The sequence below is a fragment of the Salmo trutta genome, chromosome 19 (assembly GCF_901001165.1).
Source record: "Salmo trutta chromosome 19, fSalTru1.1, whole genome shotgun sequence".
In the NCBI taxonomy this organism is placed as follows: domain Eukaryota; kingdom Metazoa; phylum Chordata; class Actinopteri; order Salmoniformes; family Salmonidae; genus Salmo; species Salmo trutta.
In genome coordinates, this window is record NC_042975.1 from 28,480,830 (window position 1) to 28,503,254 (window position 22,425).

General features: G+C 42.1%; 1 protein-coding gene across 3 annotated transcripts in view; it reads right to left on the reverse strand.

Moving 5' to 3' along the window:
- Positions 1-22,425, reverse strand: part of LOC115154296 (delta-sarcoglycan) — a 268,808-nt gene that overhangs the window by 30,107 nt on the left and 216,276 nt on the right. For all 3 annotated transcript variants that reach the window (XM_029700373.1, XM_029700372.1, XM_029700374.1), the window contains exons 3-5: positions 11,644-11,745; positions 10,476-10,563; positions 7,311-7,430 (exon numbers count right to left, since the gene is read on the reverse strand). In XM_029700373.1, the coding sequence (XP_029556233.1) occupies positions 7,311-7,430; positions 10,476-10,563; positions 11,644-11,745 (310 nt within the window). The remainder of the gene's footprint in view (positions 1-7,310; positions 7,431-10,475; positions 10,564-11,643; positions 11,746-22,425) is intronic.

Consider the following 22,425-nt stretch of genomic DNA (forward strand, 5'->3'; position numbering starts at 1 on the left):
ATGTCTCCTTCCATTTTTGTATGTACTTATACTGTACTCTACTACTCTACTATCATCTGGTCGTCCGGTTTATAGGTACAAACTGCAGTGCTCACACCAGGAGCAGGCGCCTGGTATAGGAAGAGGGAACGGCATGACAGAACAGTGTGGTGCCGATAGCATCGTCCTCTGCTACCAGGCCATTTGTCACCCCAGCAACATGGAGCCATACATGGAGCTGTGGAACTCATAACTGTGCTGTGTGGAAAAACAAGCTCACTCTGGAACAGTGTGATCACACTATTGAGTGTATGTTTGTACGTGTCGAGAGGGTTTGCGGGTGTGTGTGTAGTGGGCTGTGGATGTATGGGTGTGGTTTGGTGTGTGTGTGTGTGTGTGTGTGTGTGTGTGTGTGTGTGTGTGTGTGTGTGTGTGTGTGTGTGTGTGTGTGTGTGTGTCCTTGACCAGACCTTCGGTGGATTGTTACCCAGAAATAATTTGATATTGAGATAAAAACGGCTGCATTGGACCTTTAAAGATACTCAGCTGCAGGCTTACATTTTAGACCGTTACCAAAGCCATCCATGTTCACAGATACCATTAGTTATTATGGATCAGTGGTGGATGCAGTTGGATAATATTGCTATTGGAGACAAGGTATACACCTAGAGCATCCTCCCTCTCACATAGCCTTGACAGGAATTATATATCCTAAAGATGAAAAGAAACACAATATCCGTCTGTAATGCAGGTCTTAGGGTGTCAGTGACAGAAACAAGACTTAAAAGGCAAACACTGTTGCCATGATTTTGCAAATGGCTCTGCCGGGTGCTCAGCTCTGTAAAACCCCAGGACTGTACTGACTCCATGGTTACAATCTAATCTAGCTTTGTGACCAGACCACTGGCGGGCTAGATTTATGTGGACCGTGAAACCAAGCCCTAGGAAGAGGCTCAGGTAAAGCAGGTGGATATAACTCACTGGCTTTTATAGATTCTTTATCATCTACTTAGCATGGTCACCTGACAGAAATCCAATGGCCACTCTGCAAAGCACATTCCCCATTCCTACCTGATCAGACGGTGAAATGTAGTCTCCCTCTTGCGCCCTATATTCATTTCATGTATGACACTTGTCACACAGTTACTCCCGGCTGCTCTTTATGATCTTATTACTGCAAGCTGGAGCCACACACAAGGAGAGAGAGGGAGGGAAGGGAATAAAATGAGGAAGAGAATGAAGTGAAATGGATGAATTTGGAATGACTCAGCTGTAATTTTGATGGCAATGCAGTGGGCATTTCCTTAACTCTTTCTTTTTATAGCACACATCTGAAAACTAAACTAACCCTAGGAAGCATAGTGCCATAGGCTATAGACCATTGTACCCCATGTGTTCTACTGGCCATTGTTCACAGTAGCAGTGGAATTACAACATTCAGCACCAGGAGCAAGACAAAGTCCTGAGACTGACCCCTAACAAACCAGGTCAACCAGTCCACTGTAATGAGGCCACTGGCCATGTGCGGTAGGGTCATGCCCCCATCATCAGCAGTCTGGACCACCACTGCCAGGTAGCCACCCACCAGGGGTGGATGTGACCCTAGCCCTATACAGTAATTAGAGACTGGCTGAAGGAGGAAACTAAGGTCAGGTCAAGTGGCTCTCCAGCAGCCACACACTGTAATACACATCACAGCTGGAAGTCTGAAGGCCACCATGATAGATACAGTAGACAGGATGTAAATAAAGGCAATGTTGTTCGGCCACATGGCCATATCTGTATGTGTATCATGCTCTCCTCATAAACCTGATATGAATTAAACATTGCGCTTAACAGACTAATTTCCCATTTTCTCTCACGGGTGTCATATTACAGACCAGGGATTGTAAAAAATATTATGGAGTTGGCATTGTCTCCCCATCTGTCTGATCAAACATCTGGACTGGCGTAACGACCATTCACTGGGTGATGTGGTTACTGTGAAACAGACACATCACTGACGGATGGCACTAGTTTCTGCACGTTGCTTCTCTCAATCCATATTGACATCCCCCATTGTAGCATCTAAAATTGGGTTTGCCACATTATCATCTGTGCCGTGCTAATAACTTGATGAGCATTTCTCCAAACCAGGCTATCTATTAATACTATCTGTTTCAGGGCTCCTCCTACAATCATTAGAGTGCTGTTGTGATTATTAAGTGTGTAATTCAATTTGAATCAGCCTCCACTGCAGTCCAATGGGATATAATTGAGGCAAATAAATGAGCCTTTTAATTATAATTATATTTAAAAAAAAAAACAGCAGCAGGTAATGTCATTATTATGTGGATTCCTGCTAATTACAGTTGTGATGATGAGTAGAGAGAGGGGGGTGCTGAGGGATGGAGGGAATATGAGAATACTCGATTGAGCATGATCCATTGACAATTCCGGAATTCCCTGTTCCAAGCATATTTTAATTACCATAGAGGAGTGCTCCATTGTGTCCTCTCATTCACGGCTAATTCATTTCTTTCTCTCATGGTTTTTCTTGTGTAATTGATTAGGTTTGGTTTCCTAGGGAAGACAAAAAGGATCGCTGTAGACTGCTGGTTGCGCTCCTGTACTGTACGGGGCTGGCTCACGAGACTGTATACACAACACACAATGCCATTTGGGCACAGTTCTCTAAATCTTAATTAAAGGTCTCCAGAGTGCACAGTGTGTGGTCTTGTGTACAGTATACAACTGCTATTGTACTTATGGTTTGTGTGACTATTCAGTACTACCCTAATTGTACTCACACAGGTGAAAACATTTGCTGTAACTGACAAGCTAACAATTCATGACATTATTCCGCTCCACAGTGGCGTCTTGCTCAACAAAAACTATCCACCTAGTGTGGAACTTGAAGCAGTTGAGTAACAACAACAATAGACAGGTAAACTTTGAATTGCATTACAGCAGGGTAGGTAATAACACATCTGCCACGCTGATCCTCAACACGGGGGCCCCTCAGGGGTGCGTGCTCAGTCCCCTCCTGTACACCCTGTTCACCCATGACTTCATGGCCAAGCATGACTCCAACACCATCATTAAGTTTGCTGATGACACAACAGTGTCTGATTACCGACAACGATGAGACAGCTTATAGGGAGGAGGTCAGAGACAACCTCTCCCTCAATGTGATCAAGACAAAGGAGATGATCGTGGACTACAGGAAATGGAGGGCCAATCATGCCCCCAATCTCATTGACGGGGCTGTAGTGGAGCAGGTTGAGAGGTTCAAGTTCCTTGGTGTCCACATCACCAACAAACTATCATGGTCCAAACACACCAAGACAGTCGTGAAGAGGGCATGACAATGACTATTCCCCCTCAGGAGACTGAAAAGATTTGGCATGGGTCCTCAGATCCCCAAAAAGTCCTTTAGCTGCACCATCGAAAGCATCCTGACCGGTTGCATCACCGCCTGGTATAGCAACTGCTCGGCCTCAGACCGCAAGGCACTACAGAGGGTAGTGCTTACGGCCCGGTACATCACTGGGGCCAAGCTACCTGCCATCCAGGACATATATACCAGGCAGAGGAAGGCCCTAAAAATTGGCAAAGACTTCAGCCAGCCTTGACTGTTCTCTCTGCTACCGCACGGCAAGCGGTAACGGAGAACCAAGTCTAGGTCCAAAAGGCTTCTTAACAGCTTCTACCCCTAAGCCATAAGACTCCTGAACAGCTAATCAAATGGCTACCCAGACTATTTGCATTAACCCCCCCCCACCCCACCCCCATTTTTATGCTGCTGCTACTCTTTTTATGCTGCTGCTGCTAATCTATGTACAGTCACTTTACCTCTACCTACATGTACATATTATCTCAATTACCTTGACTAACCTGTGCCCCCGCACACTGACACTGAACCGGGTACCCCTGTATATAGCCTCGCTACTGTTATTTTATTGTTGATCTTCAATTATTTGTTATTTTTCTATTTTCTTCTTTATACTTTTCTTTTTTATTATTTATTTTTTTACTTCAGTTTATTTTAGTAAATATTTTCTTAACACTTATTTTTCTTAAAACCACATTGTTGGTTAAGAGCTTTTAAGTAAGCATATGACAAATAAAATTTGATTTGATTTATTAAACAGCCAAATCAAGTGTTGATATCATAATACAGCCATGCAGTCTCTCGGGGGTCTCTCATTGGACAATAATCTATTCTGAGGGAGGCATCTCGAGGATCACAATCAAACTCACTTCCTACAATGCTCTTGTCAGAAATATTTCACTTGTGTTTTCCTCAAGTGTCAAGCTTTATATTTCCACTTCATTGCTTTCAGACACAGTTACACAACTCTGGCTTCATATAGCATCGCTCATCTTTGAGACCATCTTGAAAGGGTTGCAGAACACTGTAATCAAGTTTTACCTGGCAGCACTGATTGAGCCTTGTGTTAAAAAGAGAGACATGTAAAAAACAATCATATTTAATATAGTGATACGTGTATAAAACAATCCCATTTAATATTTGCCTCTGAAAGCCAATTTACAGCCACATTTAAGTCGCAGATTGCTTTGACGACATTAACATTTTTTCTTTTGCCTGCAATCAAAAGCTACAGCATATTCTTATCCCAAAGTTGCTAGTTTTGTTCACTGGATGCAGAACCTGTCGCTCTTGTGTAAAAAATAATCTAATAATTTCAGGGGGTTGATTAGCTGTGATATGAGGGAAATCCAGATCTGTAAAAAGCTAGTGACAAATTGCTAAGTTAGCATGATTCCAACCACCTCCCCTATTACCCATTGGAAGCTGAGGGTTCCTGGTTCACTGTTCACTGTAGATAGTGCAATAAAGGCCTAATGAAGGCAGTGAAAGCTCTATCATAGATTTCCAATGACCTCAGTTGGGCCAATTAAAGTTATATGCTCAGCATAATTATGTATTTTATTGGTTTGGATAGAAGCATTCATTTGTTAATGGCATGTGGCAGTTTTATAGGAATCTGGCCTCACTTCATCCTGACTGATGGATGGAATGACAGAGGGAGAAGCTAGTAGCAGTTTGCCCAGGCCTGAGATCATTGGCTATATGTATTGATACATGTTGTTTGGCACGGTTTGGAGTGAACGCACAGACACGTACATGCACACACACAAGCAAGTACACAGACACAGGACACATGCATGCACACGCATGCACACATACACACGCGTGCACATACACGCACTCACATACACACGCATACTGTATGCCTGCATGCCCGCCCACACGTACGCACAAAACACTTTCAGTACAACAGAGGCCTTTTTAGAACTAAGAAGGCCTTTCTACTGAGGACTGTGGTTGCCAAGGCGTTTGATGAACCTTGTGGCCCTGGGCAGCCCCATCAAAAAGGGCCGCAGATAAATGGAGTAACTGGCAAATCATCATTACAACTATCTCTCACTCTGTACCCCTCCCTCCCTCCCTCTCTGCATCCCGCTGCTTAGCTGAGGTGGCTGGGGTAATGAACTCTGGCTGAGAGTTCTGATTGAAAGTAAGGGGATATCGGTGAACAAATGCTGTGGTCAAAACTATGACGCCGCCAGCGCAATGAGTGGAGCTTACTCAGGTGTTCAAAAGTGCATATCAGACCGAGAGCCTAATTCTTCTTAAGTAGTTCTTTACAAGTTTTAGAAATCGACCTCTCTGCAGAAGCGACAGTTACAGGGATTGCCGGGATTGCGGTTGCAACATCAAGGAAACTGGGCAGAAAGATGTGTACAGCAGTTCTTCAAGTACAGCAGTTCAGCATCATCTTTAATTGAGACTCTCATTCTCCTTAATTGCCGGCCTCAACACGTTACGGAAAGAGTAACTGTATAGGAAGCTCTGGGGACAGGTCGTCTGGATATTGGACAGCCAATAAATTGGCAGATGCAAACAGATGAACAACTTTAGTGGACAACCGTTCTTGAGAGCTTAAACAAAAAAAATGGTTTGTGATTTGGTTCGTACTGGTGAACCTGCGTTTGAGTTGTGTGGTTGCAATATCAACAGTCCCTTATCTCTGGTATATTTTGGCATGGATCATTCAAGACTACGTTTAAGTTGTGTGCACCGCAATGGACATATAATGCACAATGTCTCAGGAAAGACTTTCTGGGTTGGCAATACTCAGTATAGAAAACAGTCGGGCCCGCAACCTGGACCTAGAGGCCGTGGTGAAAACATTTCAACAATAAATAGTGACTGAATGTGTACTGAAGTCATTTACTTTTTCCCTCATTGTTAAGCTATTTGATGTGTAATTTTCATTAAAAAGTTTATAAATAGAAGCTAAATAACACCTAAATTCTCTATACAGCTATAGATAGTAAACTACAATGCATAATAAAACAATACCTAGAAAGCTAGTGTTTTGTGGGTGGACTGACTGTATTATCTGGTATTAATAGACTGGATTAACGCACAACAACTTTCTATCCAAGCTGGGTGAAAGCCCAAGGACCGCAGGTTCAGGTAGGCTATACAGGACAATTGTAAATTCCCCAAAATCTATTGGTAGATTATTACTATGCTGTTGCATCAAAAATTAGTTTTACAATCTGTAATGTTTGAATTTCCAACTTTAATTACTGAACAAGTAATTACATTATTGCCACCAGCCAGCTGTCTAAATAAATGGCAGCATTGCGACACCATGTAATAGCTTCATGAAATGTTCGATTTAACATGATGAAATGATGACCAAATAGGCCTACCAATAAACATGTATCCATTATCCAAAGCAAAGCTATAGGCTAAATGCCCTGGCACCACAGAAAGCCTTTCATTGATTCAATGTCGCAATGTCAGCACCATGGACAGCGAATGGTAGTCCATACTTTGTGAGTGGCTGTCCGCATCCTTTTTTTCTTCTAACTCAAATGACAATGTTATACATCAACAAAAAGTGACTGAATCTGTTCTTGTTCAACATGGTTGGATGATTTCTTCTAATCTAAATAATACAGACTCACACGTCCTCCCCTACAGAAACTCTGACTCAAAGACTCTTTTACGTCTTAGTCTAATTTACCATCATTTATTTTCGGCTGTTCTTCAAATGCAAGTTATCCTGTGAAATGTATTACATTGTTAGCTAGCCCTAAAATGCCAGCTTGTTTTTGCTAAATTTCAATTCATTGTAACGTGATTACAGTGATATTAATCATTCATCCAAAAGTACACCACATTTTAGATCTCTCAATTCAGCCTCTAAACACTTGAACAGTGTGAGGCAAGTCAAGTTTAAAACTGTTGTTCAATAAACTGCTAGTAGACTGTTGAGTATGATGTAGTGTCTGGTCCATTAACTCACCCGTCACCCGTAGCCTCTCTGCTCCCACCACCACCTCCTGGTCATCAGCAGAGAACAGTAGCTTCCCGGTGCTGGATTTCACCTCCAACATCTTCCCTTGTGCACGCACTCCACTGGATCCTGGACAGGGCAAAAGTTGTTAGGAAAAGTCAGTGAAGTTCAACAGGTGGCTCCTGTATGATAAACAAAGATAGACTTTTCTATTTCAGAGATTCTTGCAAGTCAGGACAATCTTAATCTGACATGTAAACTTTTTTTTCTAATTGGATAAAAAAAAAGTTGCATAAAATGAGGTTTAGGTGAATTTTATATGGGAAAATATTTGCTTTTGGAATTTTCTAATTATTTTCTAAGTTATTAATTTCCATGTCGGCACTATGCCCGGAAATGCCCTTGTCTGGAACAATAATCCAAATTTCAAACTCTCCCAAAAAGAAAAAAAAGGCAATAATGAATATCAACTGAAAAAGGATCTCATGTCGTTTCTTGCAACATCCCTCTTTCAGTTAAAAAAATATTCCTCTCAAAACTGTAATTCCTAAAAAATATGTCAGGAGATTTGGTCAACTCAGTCAGATTTGTCTAAAATCCTAAATGAATCATGAAAGAGCATGGTCAACTACACCACATTGACCCCTTCGTCATGTCCTCATTATATTGTGCAATGAGACAACTCATGGTCTGTAAAGTTCTTTACTTTTGATAGATTTAAATAAACAATTTTAAAATCACCATTGTCACAACCATAAACTGTCAACTCCATCTGCATGATAGATTAACTTCTTTGGGATAGGGGGCGGTAGTATTTTGACATTCGGATGAAAAGTGTGCCCAAAGTAAACTGCCTGCTACTCAGGCCCAGAAGCTAGGATATGCATATAATTGGTCGATTTGGATAGAAAACACTCTAAAGTTTCTAAAACTGTTACAATAATGTCTGTGAGTATAACAGAACTGAAATGGCAGGCGAAACCCCGAGGACAAACCATTCCCCCCCCCCAAAAAAATGTTATCCTACCACTGATTTCAATGGCTGGCACTTTTATAATAGGGCGAAATCGTGCCCGATTGCAGTTCCTAGGGCTTCCACTAGATGTCAACAGTCCTTAGAAAGAGTTTCAGGCTGGGTTTTGGAAAAATGAGCCAGAAATTGTAGTGTTTCTAGGTGGCTCCCATTTTGGCTGTAGTGTTTCCAAGCGTGTGACTGAGAGCGCGTTCTTTGGTATTTTTCTCCGGTAAAGACACTATAACGATTCTCCTTCTTAAATTTTATCGTTTATTTGCGTATTAGGGTACCTAAGGATTGATTATAAATGTTGATTGACTTGTTTGGATAAGTTTATTTGTAACGTTTGTGATTCATTTTGAATGCATTTTGAACGAGGGAAACCGAGTGGATTATTGACTGAAGCGCGCCAGCTAAACTGAGTTTTTATGGATATGAAGAAGGACATTGTCGAACAAAAGGACCATTTGTAATGTAACTGAGACCTTTTGGAGTGCTAACTGAAGAAGATTTTCAAAGGTAAGGCATTTTTTATATCACTATTTCTGACTTTCGTGTCGCAACTCTGGTTGAAAATGATTTGTTTTGCATTTGTCTGCTGGGCGCTGTCCTCAGATAATCGCATGGTTTGCTTTCGCCGTAAAGCATTTTTGAAATCTGACACCTTGGCTGGATTAACAACAAGTTAAGCTTTATTTTGATGTATTGCACTTGTGATTTCATGAAAGTTTAATATATATAGTAATTTAATTTGAATTTGGCGCTCTGCAATTTCACCGGAAATTGTTGAAATGGGACGGTAGCGTCCCACTAATCCGCAAGAAATTAAGATAAGATATGAACTTTGGTTCGAATATTTACATTTTTATTAGGTTTTAGAGTGAAGAAATTTAGTAAAACTAAATTGTTACTTTGTATATCCCTTGAATGAAGACCAAAAATGCTATTTTTGTCAACTCCGTAAACTCTGTCCGATCCAATCTTTCAGCACAACAGTGCTGAAAGATCTGATAGGGCCCGCAGTTCTCGTCCCGGTTCTGGAAGACGCTCTGCATGTTGTCGGCAAGTCTGTCCTCCGGATTCCACCCCCAGGACTTAGAGACGACTCTTCGCTGCCTAATCTCCGCCAACCCTACCACCTGGAGTCAGCAACTTGTATGGGTTGAGTTTGCCCGCAACACCCTTTCTTACACACCCTGATCTGTTTCACCTGTCTTTGTGATTGTCTCCACCCCCCTCCAGGTGACGCCCATCTTCTCCATCATCCCATGTGTATTTATACCCGTGTTCTCTGTTTGTCTGTGACCAGACTGTCTTGTTTGTCAAGTCAACCAGTGTTTTTGTTCTCAGCTCCTGCTTTTCCCAGTCTCTCTTTTTCTCGCCCTCCTGGTTTTGACCCTTTCCTGTCCTGACTCTTAGCCCGCCTGCCTGACCACTCTTCCTGCCCCTGACCCTGAGCCTGCCTGCCAACCTGTACCTTTGCCCCACCTCTGGATTATTGACCTCTGCCTACCCTGAACCTGAACCTGCCTGCCATCCGGTACCGTTGCCCCACCTCTGGTTTACTGACCCCTGCCTGCCTTGACCTGTCTATTGCCTGCCCCTGTTGGATTATGAAACCATTGTTAATTCGACGTTGTCTGCAGGTCTTACCTTCATACCTGATATGATTTATGCAAAGAGACAATTACTGAACTATAACTACAGGCAAATATAACTAAGACAAACCAAAACTGTTATTGATAGTACAACAAACAGCAGAGTAAAACAACTAATTGACTCTGATGATCCTGAAATGGTTTAATGTAGTGGCGAGGAACAAGCAATCTGAGCAGAGGGCGACTGACACCGTCACACAGACAATTGATTCTGCTTTGCTGTGTCTAGAGTGGAGTCTTTAGCATACTGTATTCCTCTTACTCACTCATCCATTATCTTCACCAGAAAGTCAACAGCCAGAAGGCAAATGTCACTGCAGTTTAACATGGGAGAAGTGTTTGGCTGTAGGTGTACATGGATTGAAATATCTGTTATTTTTGTGTCTGCTGAATAGAACTCTAGTCCAAGTACATGGATTTGCATTGCTGTGTACGGTGTCCATATTAGGACACACCCTCCATGGATGTATGACTGTCTCCTGTTGTATAGTATGATATTACCTGCAATAAGTTGTGTGACCAGCTGATTCTTTCCATTTAGGATATTGACGGACACATTTTTGGAGGATTGCAGGAACAGTGGGCTGCCCTATGGAGACAAAGCAGGTAAACAAACAATGCAATCGACAATACACAAACGCCCATTAGTGACCCTGGTGCTCAGCATGAGTGTGTAACTAGGACTGAATGTTTTATAGATCATTTCCATTTTCAACAGCCAATCTGGAATGCATATCACGTCTGAAGCCTGGATCTGTCTTACTTGCCAGAGTAATTTTTCATGCTTCAGTCAACTTCTTAATTAAAGATAGCAGCCAGCCTTTGTGTTGTGCTTAAAGTCGGCAAGATAATGCATCTCGTGTATATTTTAGATAATATGATGTCCCTCCATGCTTATCAAGGTTCCTAAGCAACACAGTAAATAAGCAAAATATTGATATTCCTGAATTGACATATCACTTTAACATTGTGGTTCAGCACATGAGATTCAAATTAATAGGTTCCGTGGGAATATTGTTCATTTAGTATATTAGGTCCCTCATGAATTAATTGAAAGTGCATTTCTGGCCTTCAAGACTCTTTGTCCTACTACAGTATCATGCATACACACTGTATGTGTCTATTGGACTGCAGTAACCTTGATCCACATGCCCCCTCTCATCCCTGTTAATACAGTATACCAAGCAATTAACAGTCTCTCTGTAAGGCCTCATTAATATCACCTACTCAGACGAGAGAGAGGAGGGAGAGAGAGAGAGAGGAGGGAGAGAGAGAGAGAAAGAGGGAGAGAGAGAAAGAGAGAGAGAGAGACAGAGAGAAAGAGAGAGAGAGAGACTCCTTGCTTTGAATTTTCTCTCTGTATCTCCCCTGGACTGGACAATTTATCTTCTCCCATTTTTCACCCCTATCAATAATTACTATTCCGCTCACCTCCACTGTGGCCGGCCTGCTCTCTCTCTCTCTCTCTCTCTCTTTGCTGGTGCGAGACAGATCAGATAAAGCCCCGCACATTATCAATCTATTCATCCAATGCATGCTCTGTGGTATTATTACTGCCAGGTAGAGTGTGAGTGAGCATCTATCGCTCCCTAGCCTATGACATCACCTCTCTCTGATACTACTTTCCTTCGTAATTCTATGGTGGTGGAAGTGCAGTGGCAGTACTTACTGGTCTGGACTGAATTTCTTTGGCATACAGAGGTTGGAGAAACTCAGAGTCCCCCTCCAATTTCAGACCCTTCTCCGTTATTCTTAAATTGCCCATACCATCCTGTAGAGAAAGAGAGAAGGAATAGGATATGGTCAATATTTATTTGGGTATGAGTTGAGATGGTTCCATCTGTTGCTGATAAAACAAAGACATAAATATTCCATGTGTACATGGCTGTAACTACATTTGAGGACACCGAGGTTCGTGCCTTGTACACATTTTTTACACTGAACAAAAATATACATGCAACACGTAAAGTGTTTGTCCCATGTTTTATGTGCTGAAATTAAATATCCCAGAAATGTTCCATACGCACAAAAAGCTTATTTCTCTCAAATTACATGCACAAATGTGTTTAGATCCCTTTTAGTGAGCATTCCTCCTTTGCCAAGATAATCCATCCACTTGACAGGTGTTGCATATCAAGAAGCTAATTGAACAGCATGATCATTACACAGGTGCACCTTGTGCTGGAGACAACAAAAGACCACTCTAAAATGCGCAGTTTTGTCACACAACACAATTTAGCTGCTTTAAGCTTAGCTGACAAGTAGCTCTTTTCTAAAAAAAATATTACATTTCTCCCTTGTGCTCACCAGAGATTTGGTACATTGTAAACAAGTCTAGCTGTTAGGTCGCTAACTTATGTTGTGTTTTTCGTCTGCGCAACCTGTGATTTAAACTGGTTTATGGAATGAGTTTGGCTGTGGATGTGTTCCGTGTGATGCTAGGATGATGAAGTTTGCATTGATCTTTTACAATAAAAGGTGAAATTGATGAAATAAGTTGTCAAAACCTTTATTTCCCATCAGTACAAAACATTGTTTAGATGGTTTTCAGACAACAATACTGTTTAGATGGATTTGTTGAATCATACGGTTCCAATTACATATTTGAGATGGTACGCTGCAAGGACCACACAACAATGATCACAAATATGTGATTGTACGCATCAAAGGGTTAAAGTAGGATTTTTTTGGTGTGCCATTCATAGGGTGAATAGGCAAGACAAAATATTTAAGTGCCTTTGAACAGGGTATGGTAGTAGGTGCCAGGCACACCAGTATGTGTCAAGAACTGCAACCCTGCTGTATTTTTCATGGGTTGGGGGGGACATTTAAAAAAGGTTTTAGCTCTATTACTGCATTTCTATGCTTCCCGAACTCAAACCCTACTTACATCGCTGAATTTTTATGCAAAATGCACACATATAATTAATTCATCCCATCCATACTTCTTTGGATACAAACATTTTGATGTTGATCTTGATCTTGACACCCGTGTAGCGCAGCAGTCTAAGGCACTGCATCTCAGCACAAGAGGCGTCACTACAGTCCCTGGTTTGAATCCAGGCTGAATCACATCCGGCCGTGATTGGGAGTTCCATAGGGCGGCGCACAATTGGCCCAAAGTCGTCTGGGTTTGGCCGGGGTAGGCCCTCATTGTAAATTATAATTTGTTCTTCACTGACCTGCCTAGTTAAATAAAGGTGAAAAAAAAGAAGATCAACAGAACTTTGACGATATAGGCATAAATCGGCTAACTGCAGTACAGGTATAAATACCCCAATGACAGTCACTGAATAGTGAAACAGTGTTCACAAAACCCCTATCTGTTTCTGTGTGTTACTGAATCATGTCAGACTAAAGGATATATTAAACGACAATGAAGTGAGCTTTGGAGACAAGAGAGGAGTTCACAGAGCTGCTTTGATTCCAACAAGTTTGACTTTGACCTTTTGCTTCCCCTGGTCAATACATAAGTGTGGTGAATCACTGTGAAGATGAGTGCCTTGTCTGATAAGAGACAGGAGCTCTCTCTCTTTCTATCCCTCCATGTGATCCTGAGGAGAAACCAAGCCTTTTTGTTTTCCAACATCTTTGATCCTGAGGAGTTCTGAGGAGCATTCCCAAATGGAGATCAAGACCTGAGCAATCCTTCTGGATCTGAATGCTTTAAAACGCCTTCTCGCTTCTACCCAACACTTTCTACTTTCTCTATTAGAATTCTGTCAAGATAGTGAGAAGTTTAAAGTAAGTGAGACCTGAACGTGGCGTGAATATGTATCTCTTTCCTGTAGAACCATAGGAGATGATATTGCTGCTAAATGTAAGTATTGTAGACACTTTGAAGAAGATAATAGCCTATATGACAACAAGTGATTATATATTTTGCCACTCTGCAGTATTTCCACCTTTGCTCCGTAGGGGAAAGTGTCTTCATCATCAGATTCAACCACTGACTCACATTAAAGATGCTGATTCACTCTATCCTGGTTTTACTGTAATATTATGGACTCGTTACCCCCGTAGCTCTTCCATTTCATAAACTATCTGAATAGTTGAAAAAATAGTCACTTCTTCATCCTTCATCTCTCCCTCTGTTACAAAAACTCACATCCTCAGAGATGGAGCATCTGAGCTTTGCTGTAGCGACGGCACTGGGTAGGAACTCTGGGTAGGAAACTCAAATTCCACAGATTTTGTGAGCCTCGCATACCTCTCCAAAAAGAGCTCAACGTGAGAGTAACACAGCTAACAAAAAACGTCCACAGAACGAAAAGGGAGAGTTTTTCCATCAGGTTCCCATTTAATTTGCATGATATACCGTAAATTCCAGACTATAAGCAGCAACTTTTTTCCCAGGCTTTGAACCTCGCGGCTTAAACAATGACGCGGCTAATATATGGATTTTACCTGCTTCCAATTTTTTTTCTAAAAAAAATCACATTCTGTGACATGCTCAGTTTTTTGGCGGCATGAAGCTTTCATTAGACCAATGAAATTGCCGAACGGGTTAAGGTCAAACAACTTTTTTGTTTACTGTTTAGATTAAATCGAGCGCTCTCAAACTTCCCATCATTCAGATTACGGTAGTCATTTTGTCACCCTCATCATGGCAAAGACACGGAGAAATGCATATGATGCAGCTTTCAAGTTGAAGGCGATTGATCTGGCTGTTGGAAAAGGAAATAGAGCTGCTGCACGGGAGCTTGGTCTTAAGGAGTCGATGATAAGACGTTGGAAACAGCAGCGTGAGGAATTGATTCAGTGCAAAAAGACAACTAAAGTTTACTGCTATTTTTAAAATGTTTGTTACAAGCCGTGTTTCGTTAAAGCCTATTTATTTTTGTTACAAGCCGTGTTTCGTTAAAGCCTGTGTAAAGTTAATTTGTTTCAATGTACCGGTAGGCACCCGCAGCTTATAGACATGTGCGGCTTATTTATGTTCAAAATATATATATTTTTTAAATTCAGTGTGTGCGGCTTATATTCAGGTGCGCTTAATAGTCCGGAAATTACAGTACTCCAAACGTTATTCCAATGCTTTAATGGGTAAGCAAAATGTTCAACAAATGTCCCCCTGGGGGGGATTCTTTTGGGACAAAACAGATGAAAGGTCTTAACACCCTGGATATCCCTTGGACAATTTGAAGTGAGAGAGCCATAATCCCTTACCTACTGTAGTGTTACGCCAACTACTTCTTCATGACTGTTTTTGGGGATAGGAATGCTACAGCCAGCACCCTCTGTCTCTCTGTCTCTCTCCTTCCCTTTTCTTCTCTCTCTTCCCCCCTCTCTCTTTCTCTCTCTCTCTCCTTCACTCATTCCCCCTCTCTCAGCCCCCCCCACCCCCTCTATCGCTCTCTTCTGAGTGAGTGGAGTGGTGCCCCCCCACCCCCTCTATCGCTCTCTTCTGAGTGAGTGGAGTGGTGCGGTGCGGAGTGGTGCGGAGTGGTGCGATGCGGAGTGGTACGGTGCGGAGTGGTGCGGTGCGGAGTGGTATGGTGCGGAGTGGTGCGGTGCGGAGTGGTGCGGTGCGGAGTGGTATGGTGCGGAGTGGTGCGGTGTGGAGTGGTGCGGAGTGGTATGGTGCAGAGTGGTATGGTGCGGAGTGGTGCGATGCGGAGTGGTATGGTGCGGAGTGGTATGGTGCGGAGTGGTGCGGTGCGGAGTGGTGCGGTGCGGAGTGGTATGGTGCGGAGTGGTGCGGAGTGGTATGGTGCGGAGTGGTATGGTGCAGAGTGGTATGGTGCGGAGTGGTATGGTGCGGAGTGGTGCGGTGCGGAGTGGTATGGTGCGGAGTGGTGCGGAGTGGTATGGTGCGGAGTGGTATGGTGCGGAGTGGTATGGTGCGGAGTGGTGCGGTGCGGAGTGGTATGGTGCGGAGTGGTGCGGAGTGGTATGGTGCGGAGTGGTGCGGTGCAGCCGGGGAGGACAGGCAGGACGCATGTCATGAATAATGCAGAGAGGAATTCGTTGTCAGAGGGGCTCCATAACACTCAGGTGTGTCTTCTCCGCTCTCCTCTTTTTCCTCTACTCCACTCTCCTCTCCCCGCTTCAAACTGCTCCGGGTCTGTCGGAAGTCAACAAACCTCCACTTGCATGCCAAAGTTTATGCAGCATCAAGGAGTAAATTGATTTCCACTCGAAACACCCAGGCACGACTGTCACTGCTCTGGGAGCTTAATATTAATTGTGGACCCGAGAATGTGGGATGTTGCTTGTGTGGCTTGTGTGTAGCTTGTATGTTTAGTATGTGTGTGCGTGCATGTGTGCATGCCTGCCTGCCTTTCTGCCTGTGTGGGTGTGTTTGTGACAGTGGACCTGGCTAAGATATAGATTTCATCTCTTGATGTGACGTTGAGGGACAACGGTGAGCAAGCGGGAGCCGAGCATGCAGCCAAAACAACGGTGCTCCTTGTCGACAGCTTTTAAGGGTCTTTTCCGTCAAGCCGCTAGATCTTATCTGCCATGCTGTCAAGAGGAGACAACGCAGGAGCAGCAACACTAATTTGCATAAGAATCCGGAGGTTGTCCGCCCCCTTTAGCTAAAGTATGCACATGCATCAGTACAGGTGACCCACCCACTGAACAGAGCCAAGCTGTGTGTGCAGCACTTTGAGATCACTATGATTCATAATGTCAATATTGAGGGACCTCAGGGCTATTATCTAATGAGATCATAAACATGTAACTTATTCCCCCATCACTAGAAGCAAGAACAAATAGTGGGATGATTAAAAACATTACTTTTGTGACTAACAGAGGAAATGATTGTATTGTACTGGGAGAGACAGTACTTCTCTGGTATAGGAATCCATGCATGACAACATATTACTATTACTAATTAGAGATTCAATTATTAATGAACATTCCTTCCCTGTTAAATCAAAACAAACGTTTGATTCAATGCAATTATTCAACTCCTGAAAGATGATTCTACTCTCAGATAAAGCAAGATGTGAATCAAAATTTGAGAAAAAGTACTTTTGTCTTTTGTCAAACTATGAGGGAGTCTGAAAATACAGACTGAGTGGGCAGGGAGCTAGTAGGCTGAGTAGATGGGGAGCTCACCTTGACTGACGCCTATGTCAAGCAACATGGACACAGTGAGCAGTATTGCAGTGAGATTATATCAAACAAATGTGCTGATACACAAAGCAACTCAAACAACATTGAAATTGCATGTGACATCCAATCCTGTCATACATCACATTTATCCAACTGTTTGGTTATTGTAACAGGCAAAGTGCTGGCTGTATAACTTAGCTAGCTAGCCCAAATTGAATTGTCAGCACTGTTTATCAAGCTAGCTAGCTAGTTCATCTCGGAAAATTTCAGTTGAAACTTAACAGAGTGAGGTCTGGTACAGACAATGTTAATACAAGGCCTTCAGAAAGTATTCACACCCCTTGACTTTTTCCACATTTTGTTGTGTTACAGACTTAATTTTAAATAGATTAACTTGAGGTTTTGTGTCACTGGCATACACACAATACCCCGTAATGTCAAAGTGGAATTCTATTTTTCGAAAATGTTAAAATGTAAACTCAGCAAAAAAAAGATACGTCCTCTCACTTTCAACTGCGTATATTTTCATCAAACTTAATTAACATGTGTAAATATTCTTATGAACATAACAAGATTCAACAACTGAGACATAAACTGAACAAGTTCCACAGACACATGACTAACAGAAATGGAATAATGTGTCCCTGAATGAAGGGGGGGGGGTTCAAAATTAAAAAGTAACAATTAGTATCTGGTGTGGCCACCAGTTGCATTAAGTACTGCAGTGCATCTCCTCCTCATGGCCTGCACAGCATTTGCCAGTTCTTGCTGTGAGATGTTACCCCACTCTTCCACCAAGGCACCTGCAAGTTCCCGGACATTTCTGGGGGGAATGGCCCCTAGCCCTCACCCTCCGTTCCAACAGGTCCCAGATGTGCTCAATGGGATTGAGAACTGGGCTCTTCACTGGCCATGGCAGAACACTGACATTCCTGTCTTGCAGGAAATCATGCAAAGGACGAGCAGTATGGCTGGTGGCATTGAATATCCCTTGGAGCATGGTGAAGTTATTAATTACACTTTGAATTGGGTATCAATATACCAAGTCAGTAAAACGATACAGGCGTCCTTCCTAACGCAGCTGTTGGAGAGGAAGGAAACCACTCAGGGATTTCACCATGAGGCCAATGGTGACTTTAAAACACTTTTAGAGTTTAATGGCTGTGATATTAGAAAACTGAGTATGGATTAGCAGTGAAAAGAAGGAAACCTGTACCGAATAAAAATATTCCAAAACATGCATCCTGTTTGCAATAATGCACTAAAGTAAAACGGAAAAATATGTGGCTGAGAAATGAACTTTATGTCCTGAATATAAAGCGATACAATTGAGGAAAATCCAACACAACACATCACTGAGTACCACTCTTCATATTTTCAAGCATAGTTGTGGCTGCATCGTGTTATCGGTATGCTTGTCATCGGAAAGACTAGGGAGCATTTTAGGATAAAAAGAAACGTAACAGAGCGAAGCACAAGCAATATCCTAGAGGAAAACCTGGTTCAGTCTGCTTTCCAACAGACACTGGGAGAAAAATTCACCTTTCAGCAGCACAATCACCTAAAACACAAGGCCAAATATTCAGTGCATTCGGAAAGTATTCAGACCCTTCACTTTTTCCACATTGTGTTACATTACAACCTTATTCTAAAATGTATTCAATTGTTTTTTTCCTTCATCAATACACACGCAACACCCCATAATGACAATGTCATATTTTTTGTTGTTGTAAATGTACAGTTCCAGTCAAAAGTTTGACACACCTTTCTTTAGTTTTACTATTTACTATATTATAGAATAATAGTGAAGACATCACAACTATGAAATAATACATATGGAATCATGTAGTAACCAAAAAAGTGTTAAACAAATCAAAATATATTTGAGATTCTTCAAAGTAGACACTCTTTGTCTTGATGACAGCTTTGCACACTCTTGGCATTCTCTCAACCAGCTTCATGAGTTAGTCACCTGGAATGCATTTCAATTAACCGGTGTGCCTTGTCCAAAGTTCATTTGTGGAATTTCTTTCCTTCTTAATGCGTTTGAGCCAATCAGTTGTGTTGTGACAAGGTACAGAAGATACCCCTATTTGGTAAAAGATCAAGTCCATATTATGTCAAGAACAGCTCAAATAAGCAAAGAGAAACAACCATCCATCATTACTTTAAGACATTAAGCTCAGTCAATCCGGGAAAATTTCAAGAACTTTGAAAGTTTCTTCAAGTACAGGTTCCAAAAATCATCAAGCACTATGATGAAACTGGCTCTCATGAGGACCGCCACAGGAAAGGAAGACCCAGAGTTACCTCTGCTGCAGAGGATAAGTTCATTACCAGATCAGAAATTGCAACCAAAATAAATGCTTCACAGAGTTCAAGTAACAGACACATCTCAACATCAACTGTTCAGAGGAGACTGTGTGAATCAGGCCTTCATGGTCGAATTGCTGCAAAGAAACCCCTACTAAAGCACACCAATAAGAATAAGAGACTTGCTTGGGCCAAGAAATACAAGCAATTGACAAATCTGTCCTGCATCTGAGTCCAAATGTGAGATTTTTGGTTCCAACAACTGTGTCTTTTTGAGACGCAGAGTAGGTGAACGGATGATCCGTCTGGCCACTCTACCATAAAGGCCTGATGGGTGGAGTGCTGCAGAGATGGTTGTCCTTCTGGAAGGTTCTCACATCTCCACATACAAACTCTGGAGATCTGTCAGAGTGACCATTGGGCTCTTGGTCACCTCCCTGACCAAGGCCCTTCTCCCCCAATTGCTCTGTTTGGTATTTCTGTTTTTTTATTTTCAATAAATTTGCAAAATTTCGCTTTGTCATTATGGGGCATTGTGTGTAGATTGATGAGGATTTTTTTTATTTAATGCATTTTAGAATAAGGCTGTAACGTAAGAATATGTGCAAAAAGTCAAGGAGTCTGAATATTTTCCGAATGCGCTGGAGTTGATATCCAAGATCACATTGAATGTTCCTGAGCGGCCTAGTTACAGTTTTGACTTAAATCGGCTTGAAAATCTATCGCAATACTTGATAATGTTTGTCTAGCAACTATCAATAACCAACTTCACAGAGCTTGAAGAATTAAAAAAAGTATAAATATTGTACAATCCAGGTGTGCAAAGCTCTTAGAGACTTACCGCAAAAGACTGATTCTAACATGTAATGACTCAGGGGTGTGAATAGATATTTCTGTATTTCATTTTCAGTCAATTTAATTTGTCATTATGGTGTATTGTCTGTAAAAAATATGTTTTTAATCCTTTTAGAATTCAGGCTGTAACACAACAAAATGTGGAATAAGTCAAGGGGTATGAATACTTTCATGACGATCAATGATGCCAAAAAGTTTGTATGAATCAGCTGTTTGGCATGTCTTTTGATATCTGTCCCGTTTATTTAACCTGGCAAATAAAGTGTGCCCACTACTGACCCTGATATAAGAGAGGGGGCTTCATTACTTTTCTCCAGCCTCCCATCTGCCACTCGTCACCATCAGCTGCTATAGATTTCCTATTAACTTCACATTCATCTGGGCCGCCCAACACAACCCTGAGCCGCCTATAGGAGTGCTGAATCGAGGATTGCCGTGACATTGATTGTTATGTGAATAGACAAACCGCTGTGCCAGAACATACTTACGGTTGCTGAGCTGTAATGGATGACTCGTGATACAAGACCAAACAGTGCAATTAGCACCCCGTAATATCTAATCTCTCACCGCTAATTGTAAACAGTTAAAAAAAATTCCCGAGCAGATATGAGAGAGGCTGAGAGAGGTTCTGGGAAGAGGCATTGACAGTCACGCTCAAGCCTTGACTGTGTGACAGTGCTCTCTCCGAGTTGAAGAGACACAGTTTGGACATTGATTGACTGGGATGTTGATGAAACGCAATGTCCTGGAATTGACCTGACCAAACCGCTAAAGCAGGGGGCAGTCGTCTTTCCACCACAACCTGCAAACTTTGTTCCCCTCCTAGACGACAGCAAAAACTAAAGTGCCCTCATTACTCTTTGTTTGCATTCATTCTGTTTTTTCCCAAGACACTTCAAATTAGGTCTTTGTCTTAGCCTCCTAGCCTCTTCCCCAGATCCATGCCACTAGATCAGGATTCCATAAAAACCTGCATGTAGAAATTTACGACACCCAGGCTTTATTGAATCTGACCAGGGAGATTGAATAGCCTTGTTTTCAAGGCACAACAACAAAGGGAAGTGCTGGCTTCAAGGTAATAGATTCTGCCACAGCAGAGTGGGGAAGGCTTTTTACTCCCCTACTGCAGAGACACTATATCCACTGGACAAAGGCAAGCGTCTCATTCACTCTCTGTCCTCCTCTTCAATATGACTGCTATGGTGCCTCCCCCGAGTCAAAATACTTCTTCTCTCTTTGTCATCCGCTGTCTAACACTTAACAAAATGCCATTTTATTGAGTTATTCTACAGTACATTCCGTTGTATGTTTCTATCGAGCTATGATATTTTGCACTGTCCTTGGACCCAGTGACGTAAAATATAGCCTATAGCGCAGCAGGTTGTCCCATCTATTTTATCAGGGAGATGTCAATGACAATGTATGCTCCCTCTGGACTATAACATGTTCCTGCAGCTCTAGAGATAACCTTTTAATTCATTGGAGGTGACCTGTATTACGCTACGTCTGACTGGCTAAAGGTGTGTAGAGGAGAGGGGGTAGTACAGGGTTTACATTAAACTAGGTAGTGGTGGAGTGGGAAAGGGGAAGGGTCTCTCCCTCTGTCACACGTTACTTCTTAGCTGGTGCAGAGGTTGTTTTTTACCCTTGGGGGATTGTAAACCAATTGCAAACCTTACTCTCTCCCCTGATCATGTCGAGTGAGAGATTCACAGGCCTTGGCATTACTTTAGTCAGGCCTATCACACTCCTTTATCCTGGCTTTAATGTTGATTTCACATGGGAGATGCCAAACATTTACCCTATTATACACTGTACACCATCCCCATCCAAACAGAGCATTTGTAAAGGAATTTTAATCTGTGTTACTGCATAGGTATTCATTGTTCCCCAGGGGTTATTGTGTTTCACCACAGGGTAGAAAGCACGTCATAGACGGTATAGTATTTTTCAAAATGTTTTACATCATATACAGTAGAAGTGCTTTGTCTATTCTTTGTGGCATGAGTAAGAGTGAGTAAAGCCAATTTAATCCCAAAATATGTATTTGTGAGGAAGATTCTACAGCTTTTCATTTCAACTAGTCCATTGGGGTAGTACGTTGAATAGTGCTGCATTCCCCTAATGTTATCTCCAATCCCCTGCAGATAGAGAGTCAGCCCTATATAATAGGGCAAGTTGTCAGAGTTATCTCCTGTCTACCTTTTGATCTCTACCT